The sequence below is a fragment of the Argentina silus genome (genome assembly GCF_951799395.1).
Source record: "Argentina silus genome assembly, chromosome: 2".
NCBI classification, from domain to species: Eukaryota; Metazoa; Chordata; class Actinopteri; order Argentiniformes; family Argentinidae; genus Argentina; species Argentina silus.
Window position 1 is genome coordinate 14,174,329 of NC_139656.1, and position 21,488 is coordinate 14,195,816.

The 21,488-nt window shown below is 38.8% G+C and overlaps 2 protein-coding genes across 3 annotated transcripts; one reads left to right on the forward strand and one right to left on the reverse strand.

Annotated features, from left to right (window-relative positions):
• The first annotated feature begins 3,006 nt into the window (after positions 1 to 3,006).
• LOC310819999 (proline-serine-threonine phosphatase-interacting protein 1-like) lies at positions 3,007 to 10,464 on the forward strand. Its single transcript, XM_083691458.1, has 15 exons — positions 3,007 to 3,155; positions 4,141 to 4,241; positions 4,440 to 4,514; positions 4,911 to 4,945; positions 5,023 to 5,129; positions 5,248 to 5,310; positions 5,891 to 5,995; positions 6,481 to 6,526; positions 6,700 to 6,779; positions 8,421 to 8,519; positions 8,672 to 8,768; positions 9,030 to 9,120; positions 9,266 to 9,348; positions 9,528 to 9,643; positions 9,879 to 10,464. The coding sequence occupies exons 1-15, from the start codon at positions 3,123 to 3,125 to the stop codon at positions 10,008 to 10,010; spliced, it is 1,263 nt and encodes a 420-aa protein (XP_083547584.1). The 5' UTR covers positions 3,007 to 3,122; the 3' UTR covers positions 10,011 to 10,464.
• A 250-nt stretch (positions 10,465 to 10,714) lies between these two features.
• LOC310825072 (tetraspanin-3-like) lies at positions 10,715 to 15,473 on the reverse strand. Of its 2 annotated transcripts, XM_083697510.1 has the most exons (7): positions 15,347 to 15,473; positions 12,976 to 13,167; positions 12,783 to 12,857; positions 12,468 to 12,569; positions 12,124 to 12,276; positions 11,864 to 11,947; positions 10,715 to 11,656 (listed from the first exon to the last, which is right to left on the reverse strand). In XM_083697510.1, the coding sequence occupies exons 1-7, from the start codon at positions 15,407 to 15,409 to the stop codon at positions 11,564 to 11,566; spliced, it is 762 nt and encodes a 253-aa protein (XP_083553636.1). In that variant the 5' UTR covers positions 15,410 to 15,473; the 3' UTR covers positions 10,715 to 11,563. The 2 variants fall into 2 exon arrangements, with proteins under 2 accessions (XP_083553636.1, XP_083553637.1); XM_083697511.1 differs by lacking the exon at positions 12,976 to 13,167 and having other exon boundaries at positions 15,347 to 15,466.
• Between the last annotated feature and the right edge of the window lie 6,015 nt (positions 15,474 to 21,488).

The following is a 21,488-nucleotide window of genomic DNA, read 5'->3' on the forward strand; positions in this document are numbered from 1 at the left end:
AGGCTTTGACTTCTGCCCAAACATATGGAAAGTGTCTAAGAAAACATCTACCAGAACAAGGTAAAAAAAAAAACATAACACCTCATGAGTGTTAAAGTCAACTAATATCAACAGTTCAACTAATATCAACAGTTGCATTGTGTTTTGAGGAAATGGTTTGGCTTCTGTAAGTTTAAGAATCATTGCCCAGTCTCCAGGTCATTCTGTTACCAAAATCCCCCAAAAAGTCTAAGATGTCTCTGCCTCATGAGAAGCGAAGATAATAAAAGTTAACAAAAAAGGGTTGCAAAAGGTTTCTTCCACAGGGACAGACAACAAACTGTGGGAAATCATACAGTAGTAGTTACAAACTAATTCATCAACAAAAAAAAACAACACAAATGTCAGTGATTTTAAATCAGATTAATTTAAGTTAAATTGTTTATGTTTCTTGTGTGCTGTGAGTTTTTTTTTAATCAATTTCCCTTAAGGTTATATATAAGTTGATAAAAGATACATGATTACCTTAATGACAGTTTCTATTGTATATTTCTATCTTTGTTTCCCTATTTTAGCTACTCTACATCATCATGTACACAATGTAACAATCAAAAGAGATTTTTTCAAACTCAAGGTATCATATGAGCTTTCTGCATACATATTTAAATTTGAATTTGGAGCAGATACTGTATTTATCAGTTTGAGTTTTGGGGAAACGTAGTTACATAAAAAAACCCAGGGAGATTTTATGGTCATTCCGTTACCAAACTTTTAATCTGCACAGTTCTTAAAGTAAATGTGTTTTAAAATGTTCAGTTAGAATTGTTAGAAGTAGTAATTTTTCATAGAGTTGCATGCTTTAATAAATGTTGCTATGAAGGGTTTTTGTTTGGTATACATTTGAGAGTGAAAAGTCCCAGCATCATTCTCTTACCATGGAATTGCCCAAAAACAAAACACCATATTCACCAGCAATGGGAAAAAGCAGCAGCCTGTGGCAGCTGTGACAATGGGCCAGGGCAGTGGGCTATGTGTGTAACCCTATCTCAGGAGGGGGAATACAGCAGTGGTTGGGTAATGGAAAGGTCATTTAGAGAATCCCCCAGGTAGAGGGGCAGGCCTGACACGGCTCGTTTGTCACAGTTCAATAACTGCCACTCCAGGGAGCCTGTGTCTGCCTGTGGGCCCACGCCACGGCTGCACAGCTGATTCCCAGTGCTTGCCCCTCCATTAGAGCCCTCAAACAGAGTCACACGGATCTGCTCAGGGCTCACACAGACCTGGCTGCCACAGCCCTAGAGCTCTCTCCCTCCCTCCCTCTCAGCCTACTCCTCACCCCTCACAGGGGCAAGGAAGTAACAACTAGCAGGATGTATGGCGGATAATGCTCCCATTACTGCAGAAGCTGGCGTAAGAGATTAGAGCATAGGGGTAGAGGGAGAACAAGGACAAAATAGAGGAGTTCTGGTATAATGACTAACATAAGATATACAGTGTAGGCTCATAGCACATGCATGTTCCAATTACATTTGATACATTGGATAAAACATTTCCAAATTACCAATACTCTAATCCGAGCATAGGCTACAGACCAACATGAAACTGTAACTTCCAACCCCACATCTCAGAACTATCCTTTAGCCGAACAGCCATATCATTCTAGGCCTTGACTGGCTGTATTGATTGGTAGTGCCCCCTTCAACCTCTAATCTCTAGGTAGTTGATTGTAGCGAGGTGATTCCCTAGCTGACAGAGCCTTCAGATTTTCACACATCCTATTGACCAAAGACAGGGAGCTGCACACAAACACACAGTCATTTCTACTCACACTGAAAATCAATAGGTTTTCATGTGCTCATTCATGTGTCACCATTGCCTCAGTGGGAGATGCCCAGGGCCCAGTGCAGAGAAAACTGAGATTGAGAGACTTTGGTTAAATTGTGCAAGTCAAGTGGGATTTTTGGACATTTGTAAAGCCTCCGTTTAGTACACTGATGACATTGGTGGATTAGGCATTTTAACAACGGTCTGTGTCTCCCCCCTCTGGTCAAATTGCAAATCATACATTTAATTTCATCCAAAATATTTGGACTATTTGTCCCTTTAAAAGAGAATTAGCAGAGCATATCTAGCAGTAAGACACTGCCTGATCACTGCAGGTGACATGGCACTCTGATACTATTGCCCGCAGACTGTAGTCAAGTGACCTACAACAAGCTTCACATGAAATTGGCAAAAATATGTGTAGGCCAAAAACTAGTCACCTAACATGGTCATGGTTTCCATCTTAAAAGTAGCACATGACAACGTTGTTGTTTACAGTTATGGCGTAGATAAGTGTAACACTCAGCAATGTTAGGGAACATTTGTAAAAACATGTTTTATCTCAATGCTCACTCGGTCTGTTTAGTGTACTGCATTCGAATGTCACTAACCTTCACGGACCTCTTCAAAACTGGATGTGTGACCGTTAGCTAACGTTGTTACAATTGTTTCAGGCATTGCAATTAGGATGATGCATTGTTTCAAAGTGCGGATTTAGTGCATGTTGATGAAATAACCACTAGGTGGCAGCGCATGTTGTTGTTGCTGTTATAGCCTGTCAGATGTCTTACAACCTGTTTGATATCTTACTGTAATTCATAGATTATGACACTATTTAGAATAAGAAGGAAAACTGTTTCTGTCTTACTCAAAGGTTCTTCTAACACAGCCGATTTTAAGCTTATTAATCATTTCCCTTTGACTCTGCTCCCTATTGGGACCAGGCTGGGCCCAATGAATTCTTTTAAAACCAGTTTAGGAGTGAGGTTCAATCTGGTTTATCTGTTATTCAAATAATAACCATAATTTACATTTTGATTATTTCAACAGAGACGTTATCTCAACAGAGGGGTCTGTCTGTGGTCAGTGACATCATTTGTTATCTCTTCCTCATTCGAGCCCAATTCAAAGCTGAACAGTGGAACTAGTATAAAGCACACAGCTACAGCATTTGGCAGTTAATTTCAGTTCAGCCACGGCATTTGCACTTCACTATCGTGTATATTTTTTAATCTAAACAAGGAATCCGGCTAGCCATACTGAGGAAATTTACTTTGGAATAACTTTAGTGGAAGTACTGTTCAAGTAGACACAACAGAATGACACCTTTGCTGTTTAAAGATGCATTTTGGGTAAGTTTATTCAGTCTGTGACTGTTTCTGTGACTGTTATCTGTGACTGCTATGATGTCTGTCCTGCAAGCTACAGTAATAAACTAATAGATCTAGGCCATCTCTTATATCAGAAATGCGCCATTGCTGCTCAACCATTTGTTTACTTTTCACTAATTAGCCAAAGATGTGTCGTTAGCCAGATAACACTCTTCCTTCTGTAAGGTTTGTTGTGACACTGTAAAATGACCGATAAATGTTTAATTAACGACACCACACCAGAGAGTTTATTGAAACACAAAAAAGCAATCACAGCAGAAATCGAATTTAGACTAAACTTATTTACACAGAGTAGAATGTATCTCACATCTATAGAGTATATACTAAATGTGGCTCTAATAATTCATTGGTATGGTGGAAACCTCTTTCAAATCATACCTTTACTACATTTCTACAATGCATGTCAACGTTAGAATTGGGATTATCAGATTAAATGTGATGTTTAATATTTAGCTATTTAGCTAACAACATCCAAATGTCGGGAAGCCGGGAACATTTTGTCTAGTTTATTACATATTCTGTAGTATTAGCATTTAAACCCATGTCTCTGGCAGTGCTACTATGGAGCTCTTCCTCCAAGCGATGGTTAAGATCTGTCATTGTCTCTGCCAAACTGTATTTGCATCACAACACCACTTGATAACCTACCTGTCATCTTCACACATGAAGGAGAACACGCAAAATAGAAATCAAATGTGTACGCTGTGTGCTTAATAGCAGGATCGCTATGAGGACCCTTTCTAAATAAGTTCGACTTTTTGTTTGGGTTAGGGTTAGGGTTAGGGTTAGAAATACTGTATGGGTTAGGGTTAGGGTTAGAAACACTGTATGTGTCACAACCACCACACACACAAAAACATTGGGAAATTTGAGTCAAACTTTTATGTTGTAATCACATTGAATCATTGTCAATCTACCGGTTGCAAAATATCCCGTCTTTCTACAGGGATCAGACTTCACTAATCATATTGGCTATGAGGTTGTGATAGAAAGGCTGTGTGATGGCAGGCGGATGTGTAAAGATGTGGAGGATCTTCTAAGGATGAGGTACAGTACAGTAGGCTTTCAATCGCTTTATACAAAGCAACAACAACAACAAATATGAAAAATGTGATAAAGAGCAGGAATGACTGTACACTGTTCACACATTGTAACTGACTGTCCACTGTGATTTTCATCTCGCATGACTTAAGTATGTAAACCTAGAGCTTTTTGTAAGTCTGCCTATCTATTTCTGATGCACAGGGCATTGGCAGAGGAGAAATATGGGAAAGACCTGGTGACAATAGCACGTAAAGCTGGAGGCCAATCAGAGATAAGGTACATGACTGCATACAGTATTGTATCCAGAAATGTAACATTGTAATTACGACAAACGTACATGTTTTGGCTTCAACACTGAAAGCAAAGGCATGATACATTAGTTTTTCTAAATACTGCTTGATCATGTCAAATCAATGGAATATATTAAATGACACCATATCAATAATGCATGTGTGAGTAAGGGCTCTGTAGACTAGAGTGGCAGTGAGTCATGGTAGCCTGTGGAAACTTTGGAATTGGTGTGTGTGTGTGTGTGTGTGTGTGTGTGTGTGTGTGTGTGTGTGTGTGTGTCTACCTCAGTGGGTCTCTCAATGCCAGTTTCCTGTTTACACAATTAATCTACAGTACCGCAGGCCACATTGTATTGATGATGAAACAATTGTTTCCCTTCAGCACCCTGAGAGCATCTTTTGATCATCTTAAAGCACGTAAGTTCATTCTTACTTCTTAATTTCAGCCAATAAATGTCTATCATCATTTTAGTCACTTTTTCCTCCTCTAACAGACATTGAAAACATTGGAAACCTCCACATCCAGCTCTCTGGAATGTTGAAGGAGGAGGTGAAGAGGATGGAACAGTTCAGAGAGCGTCAGAAGGAACAGAGGAAAAAGGTCTGAATATGAACTAATATTAATGCAAATATTCCTGTAATGGTGTGCTTCAGTATCTTTGGATGTATTTATAAGCTGATACATAGTACATTCAACCATAATGTTGTTCCTCGTGCAGTTTGAGGGGATCATGGAGAAGGTTCAGAAAATAAAGTTGTCCTTATATAAGAAGACCATGGAGGTAGGCATACAGTACATACACAACTAATACTTTCCTTATCTTAAAGGGTAATGTAGGGTTGCAATGTTGCATAGGCTCTCTAACATGTGTAAGAGTTCACCATACATAGAAAAGAGGAAGAGTCAGTTGGAGACATCTCCTAGAGTATACACTCAGAGAGCAACACTGTAAAAGGAAGAAATTGAGAATGTAGACACGTCAATAGAACATGACGCACACACACACACACACACACACACACACACACACACAAACACATACACCCACACACACGCACACACACACACACACACACACACACACACACACACACACACAGCCACTCACACATAGGTTACCCAACCATAAACACAGATGAGTACAGTACCCATTTAATTAGAGTGTGGGTCAATGTTTGAACCTGTATGTGTCTGTATGTATATTTATGGCAATTACCTGCAAAAAAAACTATCATTGTGAATTAGAACAGTTTCTTAAACTTATTGAAAAACGTTTGCCTTTATTGCACATAAAAATACACTACAGATTAGACTCTCAGTACAGTATGTTGATGTACCTATGACCCTCATGTCTTCCCCAGTCTAAGAAGACCTATGAGCACAGATGCAGAGAGGCTGACGAGGCAGAGCAGGTAGCAGAGAGGACCAGCAGCACAGCCACCACTACTCCAAAACAATCAGAGAAAGTAATCATCAGCAACCCAACAGCATAGACACATGCAGTTTCACATACAGTACATTCACTGTTACTCATGTGCATGATTGAATGTATGATAGAATGGGCTATAGGACTGTTCACATTATTATTTTTTTGTATTATTATCTTTGTATTTTTGTAGTATGCTAAAACGTGGAAAAGCACTGTGTCTATTAGTTGTTGGTATGTCTACCCTGCACAAAACGTCCAATTGTCCAATTCAATGCTCATTCAAACAATGCCAATTCCTGTAATTGATGTGATTATTTGTGAGAAGCTTATATTCCTTGTTCTTACTGAAAAGAATATGTTTGTACAGGAACAGAGATATATCAGAGGAAAGAGACCATGTCCAGCACTTTTCTGTTAAAGGAGAACTGAGTTGCCGTTGTTCCTGATTAGAAGCTCATGTTTGTAGTCTCTTTTTGATTCAGATTGTGTCAGTTCCCCTAGTGTCATCTTGTTTTCTCTCAGGTACAGCACAAGGCAAAACAGTGCAAACAAGCTGCCACCGAAGCAGGTCGGAACCATGGACACTGTATTTTACTAAATGCTTGTGATATTAATTTATCAGTTAATTAAGTTATTATTCATAATTATGTATCTTTATTCTGGCAACCCCTGTAAAGGCTAAACCTAGGATGCAAAGAAATAATTCAAAGTATTTCCTTATGCTAATGTTTCTGAGTGCAGAGAAACAATACCTGGCTAACATTGAGCAGCTAGAGAGGGGTCGTCAGGACTGGGAGGACACCCACAAGAGCATGTGTGAGGTAGACACGCTTCTCTTCCGTAACACAGCATTTTACACACTTCACTGTTGCAACCCCAAGACCCTGCCTCTGACCACATCCTCTTAGCATTCTCAAAATGACACTGCCTCTGACTTATACACACTAGGCTAGATCAGTCTTTCACTCACGTTCGAGTGTAATTTTGTTCCTCTTATATTTAACATTGAAGAATATGATGCATGCACAGTGCATTTGGAAACTATTCAGACCCCTTCACTTTTTCCACATGTTGTTATGTTACAGCCTTATTCTAAAAAAATGTTCCTCATCAATCTACACACAACACCCCATAATGACAAAGCGAAAACAGGTTTTTAGAAATTGTTGCTAATTTATAAAAATAAAAAAAACTGAAATATCACATTTAAGTATTCAGACCCTTTGCTATGACACTCGAAATTGAGCTCAGGTGCATCCTGTTTCCATTGATCATCTGTGAGATGTTTCTACGGCTTGATTGGAGTCCACCTGTGGTAAATTCAATTGATTGGACATGATTTGGAACGGCACACCTGTCTTTATAAGGTCCCACAGTTGACAGTGCATGTCAGAGCAAAAACCAGGCCATGAGGTCAAAGGAATTGTCAGCAGACCTCCGAGACAGGATTGTGTCGAGGCACAAATCTGGGGAAGGTTACAAAAACATTTCTGCAGTAAGGTCCCCAAGAACACAGTAGCCTCCATCGTTCTTCAATGGAAGAAGTTTGGAACCACCAAGACTCTTCCTAGAGCTGGCCGCCTGGCCAAACTGAGCAGCAGGGGGAGAAGGGCCATCGTCAGGGAGGTGACCAAGAACCCAATGGTCACTCTGACAGAGCTCCAGAGTTCCTCTGTGGAGATGGGAGAACCTTCCAGAAGGACAACCATCTCTGCAGCACTCCACCAATCAGGCCTTTATGGTAGAGTGGCCAGACGGAAGCCACTCCTCAGTAAAAAGCACATGACAGCCCGCTTGGAGTTTGCCAAAAGGCACCTAAAGGACTCTCAGACCATGAGAAACAAGATTCTCTGGTCTGATGAAACCAAGATTGAATTCTATGGCCTGAATGCCAAGCGTCACGTCTGGAGGAAACGAGGCACCGCTCATCACCTGGCAAATACCATCCCTACGGTGAAGCATGGTGGTGGCAGCATCATGCTGTGGGGATGTTTTTCAGCGGCAGGGACTGGGAGACTAGACAGGATCAAGGGAAAGATGAACAGAGCAAAGTACAAAGAGATCCTTGATGTAAACCTGCTCCAGAGCACTCAGGACCTCAGATTGGGGCGAATACTTATGTAAATGTGATATTTCAGGGTTTTTTTTTTATAAATTAGCAGACATTTCTAAAAACCTGTTTTCACTTTGTCATTATGGGGTATTGTGTGTAAATTGATGAGGAAAAAAATGAACTGAATCCATTTTAGAATAAGGCTGTAACATAACAAAATGTGGAAAAAGTGAAGGGGTCTGAATACTTTCCGAATGCACTGTAATTAGGGACATACCTAATCAACTTGTAGAGCCTGCTTAACCTGCTGATATTATCCTGTAATTATGGTGCCAATATGTGGTGAGATGCTCTGACGTTCTGGGGGACATGTGGATAATTGAGGGGTTGTACTGTATGTCTGTTTCAGGTGTTTCAACAGCAGGAGGAAGACCGCATCAGTACCCTGAGGTGTGCTATGTGGGACCATTGTAATCACTTCTCTATGCAATGTGTCCAAGATGACGAGGTGAGCTGGCCACCTCAGCTAATGAACAAACACCCTCAACCACAGTATGGTGGCATCATGAGGTGTGCTCACGTCATACTGACCTGTTGATTCTGCTCATGACAAAAGCCTCCTTGAAGACTGTACAATAATGTGACCGTTGTATCTTGTAGCTCTATGAGGAGGTGAGGACAATTCTGGAAAAGTGTGACATCACTGTGGATAACAACTTCTTCATAGGGATGAAAACAACAGGTTCACATCCACCAGGTAAATGCTCATTTGATACAGAAGCCGTAATGTCTACATCGAAGAACTGTGGCTCATGTATCAGATCATATCTACAGTAGTAGGCTTAGTTTCACAGTTCCTCTCACCTGTGTAGCCATTGATGTTCCAATTACAAATGTTATAGAATGAAAGCTTATCCTATCCAAATGCAAAAGTTGCACCCTCTCTATCTGTAGCTACAGACTTCACAGAAGGTAAACATTCCTCTAATTCCACTGCATTCCTTCCTGGTCCCTTTAGACCCCATTGTGTTTGAGAGCTACTATGAGAAGGAACCATCAGGTGATCACAACGGCAGTATGTGTATTGGAGGGGGTGGGGTCATGAAAAGGTAAGATTCAGATCTTCACTATTAATTATGATAATAATATCTACTCAGTAATCAGGAGTTACTTTCTTACACTCTTATCATTATCTGATATGGCAACTTCAATGTCATATTGATAATTGAATGTGATATAAATTTGTCATTGTAGGTTCTCCATTCTACTGCAAGGAAACTCTGGTGGTTCAAAGATGAGCCTTAACGACTGTTCACATCCAGGAGTGCCATCTAGTGGTCAGTATAGCTACCTGCTTCTAGATGCACTTCATTAGTGGAATACTGAATATGCAGGTGTCTTTGACAGAATATTATCTAAATCAGTGATAACAAATGTCCCTGTCACAGATTATAGTCCAACAATATGACACCTAAACTCCAATGAAAGCCATGTCCTTATTTCCTCCTGGTTTCAGCTGAGAACTTAGATGGAGTCTATGCATCTATACCAGGATTTCAGCATGCAGCATCAGCATCAGGAGGTGTGACAGCTGATGATAGTTACACGGTGCTGTATGACTACACTGCACAGGTGAAACATCCACACAAACTTTTCTTTATTGAACCTTTAAAAGCACTATGGATACTTAAACAAGTTGTAGGTGTCATTACAAACTCCTGACAGTGACACCCTCTTACCATATATCGTTATCTCTAGCTGGATGAGCTATATTGATAATGTTCATATAACTATTCCCCTGATCTTTATTATCTGGCTATACGATCCTGACGGGGTATTTGTGCTTGTTTTCCCATGGTCTTCTCAGGACCCAGAGGAGCTATCTGTGACCAAAGGGGACGTGGTTATTGTGGTAGAGCAGAATGATGATGGCTGGTGGAATGTGGAGAGGAATGGTCAGGCTGGACTGGTCCCAGGCTCTTACCTGGCCAACGTCTAGACATACACACACACACACACAGATCTGCGATGGGGAAAACCCAACCTGTTCAAACTGTCTTTACACATTCATGTTGACATAGTGTAACTACGTACACTGGTGGGTGAGTCAATCTAATAGGCACCAACATAGTCCTAGAAAGCCTAACCATGTAAAGTCCCCTATCAGATGCTGCATTATCTCGGTCCCTCTATATTTCCAGTAACAGCTTCCAGCATTAGAGATGACTCACTGATCTGACATGGACAATGAGTCATGACTGAGCGTCATGATGCTACAAAATGTTGCCATCACATGTACCACACCAGATATGCTGTCATTGCATTTACCCAATATAGAAATGTGACAGAATAAAAAACGCTACTATGCAACTTAAATTGTACTTTTTGTCAAGATATAACCAAGTGATGATTAAACAATGGCGCAATGGGAGAGAGTCCAACTGAAACTAACACGACCTTTATCTGTATAATCTATTTGATATAATAACTGATTAATAAAATGTTTCATGTTTATTATCATCATTAGACTATTTTCTTTCTTAGCAATCCACACTTAAGTACACTTATGTAAATTGGATCTTGATACAATTCATTATAATCAAAGAATGCCTCAATATAAAACACAAGTTCATTCTCTTCTCAGTATAGCAACACGGATAGATTTTAAACTGCATTACAGTAAATGACATGCCATCATTTAGTTGAAATGTGGAAGTTTATTTCAATCAAAGTCTTCTTTCCTTTTCCTAATCTATTTACATGATTTTGATTCACATATGTTTCTGCTGTGCTACAGTACATGTCTAAATATCACCTCAACAACAAATTCTATGTTGTAACTACACACAATGCCACAAAAATAGAAAATAAAACAGACTCATAAAACATTTCATAATTGGTTTACATGAAATATCCTTGCGGTCTGAACCACTTTTCATACTGTAATTAGGATTTGTGAGAGAAAACATATCTGTACAAAGCTGCAAAATAAACCTGTATCTACACAATGGGCTGTGGGTAACACTGATATTACACCTACTTAGGGAGACTGGCAATGTGTTGACTCACAATTAAGTAGTATGTGGTGTTTCTTACACGCAGGTATGTGCACAGAAATAAATATTCATCAAAACACCTCCAGAGCTATAGTCACAGTGCAAAATGACCCATGAGGGAAGATTACATTCCACACATTGCGCTGAACAGTAGTATACACGCTACAAATAATCCCTTGTGTAGGCTAAGAAAAAACAGACAATGCTGTATCTTTTAATAAGCAAAAGGAAATGACACAATTCGATATATACAACATTGGCTTTAAAGCATTTCATAGTGGTTTATAAAAAGATGTTTAAAATAAAATAACTTACAAAGCTTATCAATAAATAGTTGAGTTACAAATTGTTTCCCCATCATCAGTGTACGCTACTTGTTATCCTGAATTGTGCAAGATGTGCATGAGCTTCCTACAGCTGAGAACTACTGTGGGCCTGTCCTGTGAGGCGTCTCTCTCTACATTAGTGGAGCCCAGGGTGCGGGCTTGTGTCGTCTTCATGCGTATGTGGCTCCGGTGACCAGTAACTCGTATGCTGGGTCGTGACTCCTCCTGCACAGCACCACGCATGCACACAGCATCCCCAGCATCTAGTGGTAGACAGGGGTGGAACAGGTCAGCATCACTGCTATTTCTAACAGTTAGGATTCACTAGAGGAGGTGGAAGTGGAAGTAGCATACAACTATGTCACAGATGAGGATCACTATAGTGAGGAACTAAAGCCCTCACTTTTCTTTCTTTTTTTTACAGTGTTGTTATGTTACTCTACGTCTATATACTTATAATGGAGGTTTACCTGTATTGCAGCGAAGGTCAGTGCAGCCCAGATGACGTACATCATTATTTCCTTCAACTTCTTCACGACAAGAGCCTCACATCCCTTGAAGAAAAAGAAAAACATTATACAAACTTTGTTTGCATGCACTATTAACATCAGAAGAACTGAAGTTGTAGATGACAGAAAAACAACCATGTGTCCGAAAGTGACTGTGTGTGTGTGTGTGTGTGTGTGTGTGTGTGTGTGTGTGTGTGTGTGTGTGTGTGACTCCTCCTTACCTCTTGGTAGAGATCTCCTGGGCGGGTAAGGGTGCCAGTACAGTTGCTGATGTTGGGTTTACAGCAGCTGACTGGAACACTGTTGTTTCGGGACTCCTTGAACCAGTGGGTGTTCCTCCAATCTGAGTAGTTGTGAATGCCACAGCAATGAAGCTATGAGAGAGAAAAAGAGAGAGGGAGAGAGAGAATGTGTGTTCATCTGGCAAAAACCTGAATGTTGTGTCCAGTGTAAACTACGGATAAACAATATCCACACTGTAGCCCTGTCAATTGGCTTGCTGCTGACATCATTCAAATACTCAAATGAAATTCAGGCCATAGAAATCCACTGGCATTGTTCTCACCTGTCTCTGCACATAGTCGATGGCACGGCTGGGGGCATTAGTGTTAGTTCCATTGTATTTATTATACACCTTCTGGATGGAGTGATTCACCTCATCTTCCACCTGAGATAAATTGGGTATCAAACCAAATCACATCGAACACATTGAACAACAGTTGACCATAGCCATAGCATAGAATTTTCTACAGCAATCAATTAAATAAAATGCTGCAGATACAATTTTACCTACATACTTAATATGGTATTGGTAATTCACAATTTCACAAATGTATTCAGCCTTTTTAATTGTTATAGTATTCAGAGAGACAGCACCTACCTTTGCCCTGTAAATATAGCCAAGTACCACTACAACTACCTCTGTGACAAACACCAGAAGGAGGATGGCAGCAAACTGTGGTACAAAGAGAAGAGACATAAGATATTGGCAAAATGTAATCCATAGATTTGTTATGACTTTTATTTAATGATTTGTAGGCCTTCATGGAGCTTCCACAGTGTTCAGTACTTACAGTTGCTAGCCCGCAGGAGCTTTCTCGTATGGTGGCACAGCAACCAACTAACCCAATTATAAATAGCAGAGTCCCGACAACTATTATTGTTACAGCTGGGATCAAGGTGTACACATCCTCAAAGAAATGGTCATAGTCATCATATGTGATGAACACGTAGGCTCCAATGTAACATAGAATTCCAGCTGCAGCCTTGAGAGAGAGAGAGCGAAATATGCAGAAAACAATGCATGTCAGGTCATTTCAGAATTAGTTTGGCTTGACAGGGGGAAAAAACAGAATATTGTGTTGAGTGATACCCTGTAAAGTAGCAAGCTGCTGGCGGCATTCATACGAATAATAACCTATAAAATCACAACAATAACATCTACAGTCATGCAAGTCGTAAGAGCAACTCAGTAAGGCAAATGCATTAATTGCATTTGAAGCAAAGTCTCTAAATTCCCTGTAATTCAGGTAAGTGTACCTATTATGCCCACCAAAATCTAAGATTAGACATTTCTAACATATACTGCCTTAATTTTGGAGATAAAAATAAAGATTTATCTCTCATTTGAAGTTTTATGACTTAATTTACATCATTTTCTAATGTGAGATTAAAGACGAAATCCGGACTGGGTTTAATGGATATCGAGTGTACCCTTTAAACTCATGGGTGTTCCAAATAAGCCCACATCATGATTAAGTGTATTTCTATGTTAGAAAAACATAAATAATCATTTTAAAAAACTATGTTTTTGTGCTGTTGAATGTCCCTACCAATCCATCTGCTTATTTTAAGACAATCAGATTTGTCGTTATTAAGTTATGATATTTACTATTTCCTGGTGGTCATTTCAGAAGTTGCAGAAAAATCAGAAGATCACATTTTCCTGATATTTTCTGTGCTTTTTGGGGTAAGTACTCATACTTAATGTTTAATTAAGATATTAATGTTTTTATACATGCATAGATTGCCAGCTTACTTGAATGTTTAATATAATGTCTTGCCAAATGAAAAGATTGGTGTCTACCAGAGACAGAAAGGCGAAAATCGGTGAGTCCACTCCCTTAGAACACCCCTGGCCAATTGTAAACAAATGTGCGTTGCCCCTAGACACTGGATTATAGAAAGCGCTTTTCAGCACAGTCGCTAAATATTTCTTTCAAGTGATCTCATTCCTTCGCTACCGATTAAACATAGCCTAGTCATAAAAACCATTAGAAAGCTTAAATATTACATATATTGCATATTTAATATTTACATGATAGCTTAACTTAATTAGTTTGAAAGCAGCCTTCTTCTGACATTTGCACTTATTTAGTTCTCGGGTTGCATTTAAAGTTCTATGATTTAACATGGGTTTCAATGGTCCATTGTTTGTCTTCTATGGTTTTCTATGGTGAACATTATAATGCTTCTGTTCTTAAAGGTAGACTCTGAGATATGACGTCATAGCAAAACGAGTGGGGCGACATTGACTTTTGAGACTTTCAAATGGAGATGCAACAGAATAAAGAATAGAGCCTGTTGCCACAGAGCGAAAATCCAAACCAAAGACATTTCAGAGAAGGGAGGGAAATATTACACTGTAGAGTTGAATGTGATTGGCGCATAAGCTCTGCTATTTTATGTCGGAGGGCAGTGAAACGAATTCGCTCGTTCACTATCTTTGATGAAAGTTGCTCTGTTCTCAGCACGGTTCATATCCCAGAGACTACCTCTTTAAGCTAGACATTCCAAACCACCTTTAAAATGTTTAAGCCTACCTTACTTATTTTGCATAAATGCAGCTTCTTGATAACATTTATAATTTGTAAAGATATATGCATTTACAGTTCGTTATTAACCTATAAGTGTCGCTAGAGGCTCCAAAAATGCTTAATTGGCACTATATCAGGTGCTGTTATGCAAGTCACTTGCAAGTGTGTGCCAATGTTCTTGCTCTCTTTCAAATGTGAACAATATCGTCTTTTTTTAGAAGCTTATCTACTGGACTAATATTGTTTTTTTTTTTAAGTGCATGTACTAGAAGGCCTATTCTTAGTTGTTATCATACGATCAAGGTAGCTGGTACGGTACAGCAGTAGCTAGCTAGATCTAACTAACATTGATTAGCAATATCAAAACATATCGGGCTGTCTACGAACCTTACAAGTGAGATAGCTACGAAACATTTCACATTGACATCTGATCACTAATATTCGTATACACAACAAATAACAAAGGATCGGGAAGCGTCCCTGATCTTGTTTGGTAGCTAGCTAGCTAGAGAGTGACTATTGCTGCTGCAGCTTGCTAGCGAGTTGCTGCTGCGTAGCTAGCTAGCTGCATCCAACCCATCAACCCCGTCAAACATTACTGAGACAAACCAGCTATTAGTTTGCTTACCCAGAATATTAGATTCAGGAAAACCAGGACGGTCTTTGACGAGGTAATCCCACACTGCCCCATGGTTGCGCTTGAATTAGTTTAAAAAAAATTTATGTACACTGTAAATATTGCTGGATGGATGCTGTTTATAATAAAATGGCTGTCCCACTGCCCCCCATTCTAGTCTTTGACCAATCAAATGGCCAACAGAGCAGACAAAGTCACATGTCTTGATTTGTTTGTGATTTATTTAGTCCTATTCATTAGGATCTGTTTTAGTTTGTATGATTACCACAGTTCAAAACAATGTAACCAATCTATTGATGAATTATGTTGATGTAACTAATGAAGTACAGACAGCATAGTAGAGCTCTTCTGTTTTACATGTACAATGTATTGTTGATTTCAATGTCTAGCTGTATAATGTCTCCCCATGTCTAGCTGTATAATCTGTATATATATACACACACACACACACACACACACACACACACACACACACACACACACACACACACACACACACACACACACACTACATTCATTCATACATTCATTCATTCATACATACATACATACATACATACATACATACATACATACATACAATCATACAATCATACATACATTATATACATATTATACAGGCCTGCATCCTACCATATATTCCAACTCAGTATTACATACCAAAATATGTTATGTGGTGACCAGAGATCATAAAAACATTAATAAGAACTCAGATAGGAAAATGCTCGTTTTTACCAGAGGATGGCAGTATATCCCATCAATTGTTGTCAGCTTTGTCTTTGATAGATTCTGCAAGATGTCCAATATGTGACAGATATTGGTATGAAACATTTGCTTTGCGGTAGCTTTCTTAAGTAGCCTACTACAAATAATTTAGAAGGTGCATTTAGTTTAGCTAATGCACAGCTTGCTTTTCACCAGGACATTGTTAACCCTTATATACTTTTTAGGAATCTTTTGTAAATGTAAATCACTGCTCCAAATTGTCCTTTGATTCATTAATAGCATCTTACACAAACACAATATTTAAAATTGTTCAAAGTATACATTAGAAAAGGAAAATGCAATATTGGTAGGTCTATACAACAACATGAAATAAGACAAAATGAACACCTTAGGAGTCTAGGCCTAAATCAACATGGGGCTTGGCTATAGCTCTGCCCCACAGCCTTCCCTGTAATGAACTAATGCCAACAAGATCTATCTTTGTCAACTACTGGTATTACAAGCTGGGAGCAAGAGGTGTTGCATTGTTGATAACAACCAGCAAGACTGATTCTTGTTTAGACCAAATATGTACAGTATGTTGTCTGTTGGTTTAAGAGCAAGACAAGACAATGTCCAGGACATGATGTCAATCGTGCCTTGTGAAAAGTTGTTTGATTTGAATTGTCCAGGTGTAGGCTATAATCTGTTTTGCCAGCAGACACTTGAACCAGAAACAATTTCTTACATTGAAGTCACTCTATTCATTTGGTGTCACCAGATGATCATATTCATTCTCTCACAATCACAAATGCAGATATGGTTTACTGCTTGGGAGGCCCTATCAGTTTCATTGTGATATGGTAATTTTAATCATTTCAATCTGTTTTTAAAATGATTCCCTCATCAAAACAACTGGGAAAATAAACACAAAATGTCTCCAGAGACTTGGCGTGCTGATAATGATATATAAATAGGATTTGTGTCAAGTGATCTGTTTCTTTGTTATAAAGACAATTTGCTAATGAGAAAGCAGATGCCTCCGCCCTTTATACTCACTCACTCTTTACCCTCATACTTAACCTAATAACATTTGCGTATTCATGAGAGGGTAAATGGTTGCTTTTTCTGCTGTCTGATTGTTGGCCTCCCACTGCATCATTAACCTGGTTAATATCCGTCCAGCCTGCAGCAGGAAGTGTCGGAGTTGTGCATGTGGATGTCAGGGACAAGAGAGATCACTATGTCTGTTTTACCACGCAAGAAAGAGAAAAGCTGGGATTTGTATTTAGAGTGAGTGGGAATTATCATCACACAGTGGGATTTATCATCACTGAGATGATAAATGCAATCTCTCTTCCCCAAGGAGATGGGGAGCATATGTCAATGGAGATCTGTGTTGTGGCTCAACCAACACACCATACCCACACTGGAGATGCCGCCTACCCAATGGGCAAGTCATGCACTTGTTATTCATGGGAAAACAATAAGATTTAAATTCAATCAACTGTTCACACTAACACAATTAAGACCCAGATGTTTTGTACTGTACAGAGTTATTCTCTTATTTGATCATTCAAATCTATCCAGGCTAGGACATAAATCACACCATCATAAAAATGTGATACTGCTCTGGAAAACGTGTGCTGTAGTAATGACACATCTTAAATAATATGTTCCAATAATCAGTAATCAGTTCCAAGGTGCTCTATTCTTTAATAAATTATTATTTCCATACAATAGATACAAGGGTATGGTCACAGGGGACCATGATCTGTGGCAGCAAAGAGATTACATGGTTGCACAGTAAAATTAAATAAAAAGTGTGAATACAACAGACAGCATGCCGATAAGTGAGTCTGTCATCTAAAATGACTGTGTGAATACCTCTAATCAGAAAACATTTGAAAGCAACAATCATAATGCATAATGCACACATAAACATTGTAGAAATACTTTTACAAAAAAGGTATTGTGGGTTATGGTATAAATGATGGTAAAAAATAGCATCATTTCATCAAATCATGAAGCTATCAAATTGAAGACATCTATGGAAAAGTCCATAAAGGTAGAGTAATCTAGAACTGTAAAGTACTCAGACTTTTAGTAAGAGTTCATAAGTACAGAGTAAACATTGCTTGTAGATGAGTAATGCATCATGTACTGCATGTGGTACCAGGGTTAAATTAATTACATGTCAAGGAGACTCGCTGACTACATGTCAAGGAGGCTTGTTAATAACGTACGTTTCACTTATGCACATAGAACACATTGTTCTCAACTTGAAAAATACATTCTATATAAGCTGTCATGACTGGCAAAGTACATGGATATGAGTTATTGTATTGTTATCCATTGAGCTTATAATACAATGGACTGTCCCAGGCGATCAAGCTGAAAAACATTACAGTACATTAGCATTATTGATCGATAGGACAAGAGATCATCTTTTCGTGCAAAAGCCAGAGGAAAATCATTGGTTGAATACTGACAGAGGAAAATATGAATGTGAATATCATATTGATTTCTTTTCACTTCAAGGAAACATTTAAACATGAAATCATGAATATATTTATGTAAGCTGCCCACATTAGTATTTATATAACTGTTGCTTCTGACTTGATTTTAGTTTACACTTTACAATGCAAGTTCTTTTTCTCACTCATGCTGTGAGAACAATCTGTTGATTTCTCAGTCCTGGTATACAGAAAAGACTAGCTAGCGCTTCAGAGGCTTTCTGAAGTTAACTGAAGACTGCAGTTACTGTAGTTGGCCCTGGCCCCTATGGAATGGCTGTCAATATCAAAGGTAAAGGGGACTGCCAGAATGACTAATAAATCCACTTGTACAGATGTGTGAATATTCCTTGTGTCCACTTATTTCACTTGATATTTAATTCTCAATAGAACCCAAAGTTCTGTGTTATAATGTTAGATCAATTTGGTGTAGACTCTCTGTCTGTTTGTATTCTTAATTAAATCCCCAGGAGACAATAATATTAGAATGTACTGTACTCAATTAGTATCCATCCAGGGGCACTAATAAGATAAGTGCAAGTGAAGAGTGGGGTCATGTTCATATTACTCATTGTTATTAAAGGGATAGTGCAACCCAAAATAAAAGGTTATTAATATACCACAGAAGAGTACCTTAATTCAGCTGCAACCATATTATCCTATGAATTAAGCTACGATATGAATAGAAAGTGTGAATATTTTTTGCAGTGAACTATCCCTTTAAAGGAGTCATGTTGTGGGTCATCTGATGCCTTTTGATATAATTTATGTTATTCACAATATTACAGCATTATCACAGCATACAAGCTAAATATGTGGTGAATGTGTAAAAGAGAATGCTAAACTATTTGTGTCATTAAAGAATCAAAATGATCCCCCCAAAAACACTGACATCTAAAACAGCACCGCTAATCAAGTTACATTTCAGTCTCCATAAATTATAAACACATTTGGATCTCCTTTTGAAGCTTTTTAAAATTAGGTCTATATATAAATATCACAGACATTGCAAATATTTGGTTTTATTGAATATAAATAATTTAATATCAACAATACAATGCAGCACATCTGCAAAATGATAAATATACATGTAAACCCTCTCCACCTTTTGTGATAAGTGATATTGCAGATAGCATATTTATAAACTGTCAACATAAGACATTTTACAATCATGTTAAAAGCATGGACAATTCATGAATTTTTTTCTTTATTGACCAAAATCTTAGGCTAGATGACTTCTGCATGATGATGAGGGGCCCCTGCGTCACTTCATGCTGTTTTGAATGTAGCTCTCTAATATCTTCATCAACAATCCGGTCTCCTAGAACATCAAGAGAATTCCATTAAAATACACACTTTTACTCGCAGTAAATTGCACTGTAGCCTAGAGTTCAATACATATCTTATAGACGTTTCTCACCTGTTTTTTTGAGTGGCTTTCTTGCGTGTCCAGCTGAGCTTGCAGCGCCACTCTCAGAACCTCTTGGAAAAGGTCCCCAAGCCCATTCTGCTCTGGGCTCAAAGCAATCTCGAATGCGTCCAGAGCCTGCCCATTAGGAGACGGCAGCAGGGGGTTATCCATAACACTCTTCTTGCCCATGAAATGACCTATCAGTTAATGAAAACACGGAAGGAAGAGCAGCTATGAAATCAAGTGCGATAGACATGAGATATCTCCTGTAGTATTGTAAATATTTTGAAATGGTGATATGGCTCATTTCAATAATTTGTGTGATGAATACCAAAAGGTGGACACAAAAGCATTGCAAGAGCAAGAGCCTTTCACAACGCTGCATACAGCATGAGCAAATCATTTAATATCCATTGCCTTACCTGTCGCCCAAAGATTCCCTCTTGGATTGACTTTAATTTTCGCTACTTTATTTCTAAGCTCAGTTAAATCAAAACTTACTGCAGTGGTAACGGAAATGTAAGAAAAAATCACAAGGTAGGTAAAGAACCCAAACTGGCAAACATTATTTAAATTAAACCCTGACATTTCTACAGAAAAAATATCAAACTTTCCTCTCGGACGCAAATTTCCAAGTGGCAGCCTAATAGCGCTCTTGTTCGTGACGGACTCCCACTATGCAATCTGATACCGCATTTATATCATCCTGATTGGAGGTGGGCTCTCTTGCGTGTCATGCGGTTTATGCAGAGAAAATCGCAATTTTAAGTGGTGACCGAAAACAAGCTGCCAGTCAATCACGGTATCAATTAGTGGACCACTGTCATTGTTGCCCATTCGTGCGCATTTTACGCATGAGGTGGTTCAGTTAATATTTGCCTAATATGGCTTCGCAAATATCCTTATAGACTCCAACTTCTTCGGGCAATATGCTTATGCCAATTTCAACAGCAAGGTGGCAAAATGCCAGTACAATCCTTTAATCAAACGTGACCTACCCTTGCTTTATTGCTCAAAAGTGCACTAAGGGGACAAGGTGTTTAGCTGTTGGGACTCTATCAATAATTAGGCTGATGAAGGGGAAGTAGTTTTGCCAATTATATGCCTTGAAAAGGTAACTGAAGTGGACCATTTCTTTCCAAAATATAGTAAATTATGTGACATAAGTGGCAAGAATTGTTGCCATGACCAAACTCGCCTTTAGTACTCCATGTATCCAAAAGATCTGATTTATTACACTCCAACAAAGCCCATGGGACACTATAACTGTTGGTATTCACAACATAGTACCAAATATCAATAGAAAAACATAATATTAAACCTTCAGATGAATATATGTGTAAACAAAGGATAGCTGGTGTAAATGTGTTTCATTGTCGGCTCCGTGCACAGAAGATCATCCCTCTGCTTTCATTTGGTCAAGAAGTTCAGACAGAGCAACACATTATTTCCTGCCAAGATACCCTGCGGTCTTCCAGTGAGTAACATGACATTTGGCCAG

Bases quoted from the DNA above. Each gene is read 5' to 3' on its own strand.
- LOC310819999 (XM_083691458.1), top strand. From the start codon at position 3,123: ATGACACCTTTGCTGTTTAAAGATGCATTTTGG. The intron at 9,349-9,527 runs GTCAGTATAGCT...TCCTGGTTTCAG, and splicing joins TCCAGGAGTGCCATCTAGTG to CTGAGAACTTAGATGGAGTC. The intron at 9,644-9,878 runs GTGAAACATCCA...TGGTCTTCTCAG, and splicing joins TGTATGACTACACTGCACAG to GACCCAGAGGAGCTATCTGT.
- LOC310825072 (XM_083697510.1), bottom strand. From the start codon at position 15,409: ATGGGGCAGTGTGGGATTACCTCGTCAAAGACCGTCCTGGTTTTCCTG. The intron at 12,570-12,782 runs GTAGGTGCTGTC...AATTTATCTCAG, and splicing joins GCTATATTTACAGGGCAAAG to GTGGAAGATGAGGTGAATCA. The intron at 11,657-11,863 runs GTAAACCTCCAT...GTCTACCACTAG, and splicing joins TGACCTTCGCTGCAATACAG to ATGCTGGGGATGCTGTGTGC.